This window comes from Lepidochelys olivacea, assembly GCF_965140295.1.
Source record: "Lepidochelys olivacea isolate rLepOli2 genome assembly, chromosome: 4".
NCBI classification, from domain to species: Eukaryota; Metazoa; Chordata; order Testudines; family Cheloniidae; genus Lepidochelys; species Lepidochelys olivacea.
In genome coordinates this window covers 148,322,993-148,331,298 of record NC_140414.1, presented here as the reverse complement: position 1 = coordinate 148,331,298, position 8,306 = coordinate 148,322,993, and the positions used below count along the sequence as shown (strand labels likewise).

The window sequence follows — 8,306 nt, the reverse complement described above, 5'->3', positions numbered from 1 at the left end:
TGCAGCCTCTGTTCACATTCCTGGGCAGAGGTGTCACCTCCCCCTCCCCCTCCTGGCTCAGGTGACAGGCTCTCAGGTCTCCCATCCCCAGGGCACATTCCCAGGTCAACACTCCCCCCTCCCTGCTGAGTCACATCGTCACACCTTCCTTAGAGGTTTTTAAGGTCAGGCTTGACTAAGCCCTGTCTGGGATGATTTAGTTGGGGATCGGTCCTGCTTTGAGCAGGGGGTTGGACTAGATGACCTCCCGAGGTCCCTTCCAACCCTGATATTCTGTGATTCTATGAGAAGCAACACACAGTGTCTTTGCTCACACGTATTAGTAAGGATATAAGAATATCAAAAGTCAAACCCAAAATTCTGTCCCAGGCCAACAAACAGGCCTATATACTAACACCTAACATCCCAGAACACCCTGCTCTGTTATGGGCTGATGGCACAGGAAGGCTGGCCCAGTGATTAGGGCCCTGGGCTAGGAGTCAGAAGAGCTGGGTTCCATTGCCTGCCTGTGTGAGTGAGGACAAGCCTCTCGGTGCCTGAGTCAGGGTAACAGCACTCCCCGAGCCCGCACGGGGGGCGGGTACATTACAGGCAGATCGACGGGGCAGGTGTGGGCCGCGTCAGTGCCTCAGAGGACAGTCACACTGTGTGTTCTCCCTTCCCCAGGAAACACCGAGACCTTCCTGTGCCCTCCTTTCACTTTCGCTGCTTTACCCTCTGCAGAACCCTCTCCGCTGGCCTGAGGTGGGGGTGTGCGTGGGTGTCTGTGGGTGAGGTAAAGCCGTGGTTCTCAGCCAGGAGTACATGTTCCCCTGGGGGCACGCAGGGGTCTTCCAGGGGGGACATCAACTCATCTAGCGATTTGCCTGGTTTTACAGCAGGCCACATAAACAGCACTAGCGAAGTCAGGACAAACTCAACTTTCATAGCGACACTGACTTGTTTGTACTGCTCTACAGACTGTTCGCTGAAATGTAAGTACAAGATCCGTATTCCGATTGATTTATAATTTCATAGTACAAATGAGAATGTCAGCCAGTGTTCAGTACTAGTGGGCAGGGACACTTCGGGATTTTTATGTCTGGTTTTGTAAGGAAGTAGTTTTAAGTGAGGTGAAACTTGGGGGGTACGCGAGACAAATCAGCCTCCTGAGAGGGGTACAGTGGTCTGGAAAGATTGAGAGCCACTGAGATAAAGTATCACTGTCAGGCTTATTTTCAGGCCAGGGACCACCCATCTGGTTAGGACTTGCAGCAGCCAGCATAGGCGTGGGAAGTAGGGGTGTAAGGGGTCCTGCAGACCCTCAGGTTTTATGCAGGCCTCCACTCCCAGCCCCATGCCTGCCCCTAGTCTTGGCCCCCTTACCTGCGTCTGTGTCCCCCCTCCCGGAGACACTGCTCGGGGTGGGAGGGCAGGGAACAGACAGGGCTAAGCGGGGTGGGGGGGGCCAGGTTAAAAGTTTGGGGACAGTTTTACTGGCTTCCAGCCCCCCAACTATAAAGTGTCCCTGCCCCACAGACAGCTCTGGCGTGGCCTGTAGCTTCTTCGCAGTAACCAACGCATCAGGGATGTCTCTCCTGCACAGCGCGGTACAGGGGGCTTCAGCTAGCCCAAGTGGGCTGCGAATAACGTGGGGCAGGTGTCATTGGCCTTTGCATTTGCTGAGTGCTCATCCCCCCATCTCTGGGCAAGAGGGATGGGGGGTGGAAGGGCTGTGGCTCCAGTTTTCTCACTTCCCCCACCCCAGTTCCGCCTGCAACCAACACTATTAGTTGTGGGTGTGACCCCCTGCAGCGCCTGGACGCCCCCTTGTCCTGCACACACGCAGGGGGACAGTCTCTGCCCCCAGCAGCTCCCAGTCCAGCGAGAAGCCCCAGGCAAAGGGGAAACATGCCCAGGCAGGGAAGGGACCGAGCCGACGTCCTGCAACAGGTCAAGGGCAGAGCTGGGGTAGCCCCGATCTCCTGCATGCTAGCCCACCACCCCAGCCACTAGCCCACGCTGCCTGGCTGCGGCTGTCTGCTGCTGCGTGAAATAGCCTAGGCCTGACCCCTAGGGAACGTGCTTCGCCAGGCCGCTGGCGGGGGGCGGGGGGGTCGTGGTGTGAGCCCCTTCCAGAGATGGGGGCTCGCAGCCACAGAGCAGCTCGTTATGCTGCCATGCGTAGGCGACCCGACGCTGCTATAATCAGCCTCCACGCCCGGGAATCAGCCTGAGCCTCCGCCAGCAAGGACGGAAGCAGTTAGAGGGGTGGGCTCCGGAGTGGGGGGGGCGAGCAGCTTATTGCTCGAGTGAGGCTGTCGGGGGGGGGGGGAAGCTGACCTGCTGCAAAGGCCCCGCACTGTCCCCCCCGGCAGAGCTGCCTGTGTCAGGCTCTCTCTAAAGCCTGCTTTCCCTTGAAGCAGCCGGGGCCCTGCCAGCTGGCTGGGTTCCCGGGGCGGGCGTGGCTCCATCTTGGCTCTGTGCAGCTAGCAGTTGTATCCCGGTTGCTCTGGAGCGCTTGGCTGGAAGTGGGGGGCCTCCACGCCGGCTGGGAGGCGCCTGGCTGGGGTCTGTGCACAGGTGAGTCCTGCCCCTGGCCAAGCAGCTGGGAGGGGCTGGGGCACTGTGGGGTGTCGCTGCGCCCGGGGGTTTGACAGGCCGCCGAGCGGTGGCTGGCCTGTGCCATGGTGCTAAGTGGCTCTCGGGAGAGGAGCAGGCTTTGCTCCTGGCTGCAGCGGGGAGCGTTTCCTGCTCCGCTGCAAAAGCAGAAACTGAAACTGCCCCCAAGGCCGAGCTGGCCAGCCGCAGGCTCCACGCAGGGCATGGAGAGGGGACTGGCTGCCCAGGCCGCAGCTGCACGGAGCTTTGGAGCCCAGGGTGTTCAGACAGCAGGGGAGAGAACCCAGGCGTCCTGCCCAGCCGGGCACAGAACAGGCGTGACCGGGTGAGCACTGACGGCTACGCGTTCTCTCCTGCTGTGCAAAGAGCCTGGCCAAGCCTAACCGAGGGGATCCGGCCCCCGTCAGGCCCTCCCCTGTGCCGGTCTCGGAGCATTTCCCCTGGCGCTCAGCCCCGAGGGCAGCCATCGAGCAGCAGGAGGGTCCTGTGGTTGGAGCCCATGGCTGGGAGTCAGGCCATCTGGGGTCTCCCCAGGGAAGTATTAGATCCACAGAGCTTCGCACCAAAGCGTGCAAGCCCCAGTCTCTAAAGGGAGGCACTGACCAACGTGCCCCCGTCGCCAGCAGTGCCAGGCTCCCGGATTAGTGCCAACCCACCAGCCTGCAGCTGCCTGCTGGCCTCCTCAGGGGGCTGGGGTTATGCCACGCACTCCGCCAACGAGGCTGGGGAGAATTTCCCGATTGTTAGTTGTGTAATCCTTCTGCCCGTCAGAGTTGGCAGCAACAAGGGTTCAGTATCTAGGGGATCTATCCCAAGAACACAATGCCAAACCGGCTTGAGCCCCCACCCAGTGACCTGGGACAAATATATACCACCCTCGCTGGGCGCCTCCAAGAGGCAATACTTCCCTCTCGCAAGCACAGAATCTGAGTGTAGCAAAAATTCTTTTAATAACAGAGAGAAACAATGTGGCATTATGTTGGGGAAACACCACCAACAGGATTCTTAACACAACCCATGAGCAAAAATCCCACCCCAAGCAAATTGGGGCATGCCCCTTTCCCTTTGGTTCTTGAGTCCAGCAACCCAAAGTCCTACAACCCAAAAGTCTCCATCCCTGGTCAGGGCAGCCCCAGAGTTCAAAAGTTTATCTGCAGAGTTTTGGAACCCATGTCCCTTGCCTAGCGAGTGCTACTTATTTGATGGCGAGTCCCTCCATCATAACAAAGGCCAAGTACATTTCTACTGTCCTTGATTCCCATAATCAGGGTAATAACAATTTATTCTTCTTGCTCCAATAACAGAGACACTGGGGATCCCACAGCAGCCAAAGTGACCATTTGGGCAGCTATGGCCTCATTGTAGGCGGGGTGGGTGTGCCTATGCAAATGAGATCGGCCCCTGAAGTTCTTTTCTACAACTTGCCACAACTCACCACCAGATGTCAGGGTGGAGCTCAGCCTGGCTCTTACTGTTGTGATCACTGGCTGCGCGGAGACAAATCAAACCGCCGGACGCACACTGCGGGGGCCTGGTGAAGTGTCTGTGCAGAGGGTTTATGGCCGTTTGTGCCTTAAAATAATCCCCAAGCCGCCTACCTGCCGTGGCGCACAGAGCTGGATGCCCTGAGGGCTGTTGGCCATGCCCAGGGAGGATGGGAGGCTGATAGTGGCAGGCAGGGTCAGCGAGTCCGGGCTCCAACCTCTTCCCTGCACAGACGATTCCACCCCTTCGTTCCTCTATGCACTATAAGGTGGGTAGAAAGTTGGCTAGATTGTCGGGCTCAACGGGTAGTGATCAATGGCTCCATGTCTAGTTGGCAGCCGGTATCAAGTGGAGTGCCCCAGGGGTCGGTCCTGGGGCCGGTTTTGTTCAATATCTTCATAAATGATCTGGAGGATGGTGTGGATTGCACTCTCAGCAAATTTGCGGATGATACTAAACTGGGAGGAGTGGTAGATACGCTGGAGGGCAGGGATAGGATACAGAGGGACCTAGACAAATTGGAGGATTGGGCCAAAAGAAATCTGATGAGGTTCAATAAGGATAAGTGCAGAGTCCTGCACTTAGGACGAAAGAACCCAATGCACAGCTACAGACTAGGGACCGAATGGCTAGGCAGCAGTTCTGCGGAAAAGGACCTAGGGGTGACAGTGGACGAGAAGCTGGATATGAGTCAGCAGTGTGCCCTTGTTGCCAAGAAGGCCAATGGTATTTTGGCATGTATAAGTAGGGGCATAGCGAGCAGATCGAGGGACGTGATCGTTCCCCTCTATTCGACATTGGTGAGGCCTCATCTGGAGTACTGTGTCCAGTTTTGGGCCCCACACTACAAGAAGGATGTGGATAAATTGGAAAGAGTCCAGCGAAGGGCAACAAAAATGATTAGGGGTCTGGAACACATGAGTTATGAGGAGAGGCTGAGGGAGCTGGGATTGTTTAGTCTGCAGAAGAGAAGAATGAGGGGGGATTTGATAGCTGCTTTCAACTACCTGAGAGGTGGTTCCAGAGAGGATGGTTCTAGACTATTCTCAGTGGTAGCAGATGACAGAACGAGGAGTAATGGTCTCAAGTTGCAGTGGGGGAGGTTTAGATTGGATATTAGGAAAAACTTTTTCACTAGGAGGGTGGTGAAGCACTGGAATGCGTTACCTAGGGAGGTGGTGGAATCTCCTTCCTTAGAGGTTTTTAAGGTCAGGCTTGACAAAGCCCTGGCTGGGATGATTTAATTGGGGATGGGTCCTGCTTTTGAGCAGGGGGTTGGACTAGATGACCTCCTGAGGTCCCTTCCAACCCTGATATTCTATGATTCTATGATTCTCTCTGTCCCGCTGACACCTGCCCCCTCTGCGGTCTCCCAACCCTTCCTGCTTCCCTGACTTCCCCTCCCAACCCAGGACTGGGCCCCCTGTCCTGCTCCTTGCCTGGGAAGGTGAAAGAGCAGAGGAGGAATAAGGAATCCGGGAAGTGCCCCATGGAGTCAAGGAGCTTCCTGTGGGTTTGGTTCCAGCTGACGGTTATTGTCCTTTGTCCCCAGCAGCGTGGGGCAAAGTCCCCGATGCAGAGCGGCTCTCTTCTCCCCAAGTCCAGGAAGCCTCTTCCGCTCCCAAGTGTGAAATCTCCGGGGACTCGGGATCCAGGGATCTGCTCCCAACACTCCAGCAAGGTCAGCAGGTCTTCCTGAGCAGAGTGAGCCCAAAGGGCCGGCTGTGACCCCGCAGCGCCGCAACCCCGCTGGGTAGGTACCGCTCTGGGCAAGGGGACCGCTGCAGCGCGAGCTGCTCTGGGTGTGGATCTGGGGGAGTGGGAGAGGCTGATCCACGGACACCTGCCGTCCCCTTCCAGGCGGGATCGCAGCCTGGTAGTCTGGGGAGCTGCTTGGAGCACGGGGCAGGGAACCTCCATGGCCAGCCTGTCGTCAGCTAGGGCTGGCGTTTAAAGGGGCAGCGTCCGCCTAGTGAAGCCCCCTGCCCTGCCCCCCAGCCCCTCTGCCCTGAGCCCTGGGACAGATTGTCTCTCACAGGCAGGGACAAAGAGACAGATTGTCTCTTGCAGGGCAGGGCTGCGGGGAGGGGCTGATGGGTGGGTGCGGAGGCAGCTGGGAGGGGGATGGTGAGATGGCAGGGCTGTGGGTGGGTGTTTGCCAGGAGTCGGTGAGCAAGGGGGGAGCCCAGTGCACTTGGCTGGCGCATGAGGGAGCCTCATGCTCGTCCGAGCCCCTCGCTTTGTCCCTGGGCTGCTGCCACCTCCCCCCTCCTGGCTGGGATCTGTCAGGAGGAGCAGCGGGAAGCAGGGGGCACTGCGGGAAGTGGCCGGTGGATCAGCAAGGTCCCATCTGCTCCCCTGGCTTTAAACTCCGTCTGCCCTAGGGTGCCTGGGCTGTGCGGCCCCATGGCCCCGTACTGCATCCGGCAGTACGAGGACGGTGACTACGAGGCGGTGCGCGCCATGTTCGCCCGGGGGATTATGGAGCACGCACCTGCTGCGTACGTCCACACGCTGACCCGTCCCCAGGTCCAGCTGCTCTTCCTGGCCCTATTCCTGGTGGTGCTTGCGGCCTCTGGGTCCCTCCTGGTCTCCGTCGTGGCTGTCCTGCTGGCTCTCGCCGGGAGCTGGTTTTTCATCCGGTCTCTGTGGAACGGTTACATCCAGCAGTCTCTTCGCAGCGACCTCCTGGACATCCGAAGAAGCTACCTGGAGCCAGCAAACTCTTGTCTTTGGGTGGCAGAGGCTGAGGGGGCGGTGGTGGGCATGGTGGGGGCCATCCTGCCGGAGGACCCCTCGGAAAGGGGGTGCGCCCTGGAACTGAAGCGCATGTCCGTGGGGAGGGAGCACCGGGGCCGGGGCATCGCGAGGGCACTCTGCAGGACGGTCATCCGCTTCGCCCAGGAACGCGGGCACAGTGCGGTCGTGCTGTCCACCTCCATGGTTCAGGACTCGGCCCAGCAGCTGTATGAAAGCATGGGCTTCCGGAGGGTCTCAGAGAGGTCCCCATCCCGCCTCGCCAGCTTCCTGCACTTCTCCGTGTTTTATTACCGATACGAGATTCCTGGCTCTCGCTGAAGGCTCGGGGGTGGCTTGTTAATTAACTCCCAGCCAGTGGCTACTTTGTTACCTTTTTCGTTGAGAAATAAACTGAACTTGGAGGAAAAGTCTCACACACATGACATGGTTCTTGTGCTGTCTTCGGATTATTGTTCTCCCAAGGCCTCCCTCTTCGCCACAGCCCCCTGGGTCCCGCTGGATCTGAGCTTCACCCCTGGAGCTGAGCCGGCCAGGATCAGCCTCACCCACATTTGCTCAGAGGTTCCTAGATGATCCCTGACCCCTAAAGAACCAGGCGACCCCGGCAAGGAAACCTCTGTGAAGGTTCATTTGAATTTTCACCCACTCTTCTTCGACAGGTTCATGTCTCATTCCCGTCATCCACAGAAATATCCAATCCTTGGATCTTGCCAATTCCTTGACCCCCCACGACATCCAGTAGCAGTGAGTTCCACAGACTGGCTGTGTGTTGTGTGGAAAAGGTAATTTCTTTGCTAGGTGTGAAAGTAGAATGAATTATATTGAAAGCATAATTCATTAAAGAAATGCTACTTGAAGGGTTTGTTGAAATATAGTTGTCAGGAAGAGAAACATTAAGGAGTATGAGACAATGGGTCCTCAAATTAACTTAGAGCCCCTAATTAACATAGAGCTCCTACTGAGCTAGGAGATTGGTAAACGTTAGTATGCAAAAAGAAAAGGAGTACTTGTGGCACCTTAGAGACTAACCAATTTATTTGAGCATAAGCTTTCCTGAGTTACAGCTCACTTCATGTTAGTATGCAAATAAGATATGTATGTATATTTGTCAGTTTCTGCTTTCTTTTGTCTCTTATGTTAAATTGGCTTTGGCTTAGCTGTATAAATAAGTTATCTTGAGCCTCAGAGAGGGGCTCACATCTGGGTGCATTAGCAAAGCGCTTTGCTAATAAACAGAGTGGTCTGACAAATTATGTGAGTCCTGAATCTGACTTTGACATAGGTTTACAATGTCCCACTTTCCCTTTCGTTGGCTATCCCCTTGATGGTGGATCCTGAGACAAGGGGAACAGAATCATAGAATATCAGGGTTGGAAGGGACCCCAGAAGGTCATCTAGTCCAACCCCCTGCTCGAAGCAGGACCAATTCCCAGTTAAATCATCCCAGCCAGGGCTTTGTC

At 56.7% G+C, this 8,306-nt stretch overlaps 1 protein-coding gene across 6 annotated transcripts; it reads left to right on the top strand.

Moving 5' to 3' along the window:
* The first annotated feature begins 638 nt into the window (after positions 1-638).
* Positions 639-8,096, top strand: LOC311519972 (N-acetyltransferase 8-like). Of its 6 annotated transcripts, XM_084627118.1 has the most exons (4): positions 639-974; positions 2,406-2,562; positions 5,639-5,839; positions 6,471-8,096. In XM_084627118.1, the coding sequence occupies exon 4, from the start codon at positions 6,493-6,495 to the stop codon at positions 7,162-7,164; it is 672 nt and encodes a 223-aa protein (XP_084483244.1). In that variant the 5' UTR covers positions 639-974; positions 2,406-2,562; positions 5,639-5,839; positions 6,471-6,492; the 3' UTR covers positions 7,165-8,096. The 6 variants fall into 6 exon arrangements, with proteins under 6 accessions (XP_084483244.1, XP_084483247.1, XP_084483245.1 ...); XM_084627121.1 differs by lacking the exon at positions 2,406-2,562 and having other exon boundaries at positions 5,642-5,839; XM_084627119.1 differs by lacking the exon at positions 2,406-2,562.
* The last annotated feature ends 210 nt before the right edge of the window (positions 8,097-8,306 follow it).

Excerpts from the sequence above, each read along its gene's own strand:
- LOC311519972 (XM_084627121.1), top strand. The coding sequence starts at position 6,493 with ATGGCCCCGTACTGCATCCGGCAGTACGAGGACGGTGACTACGAGGCG.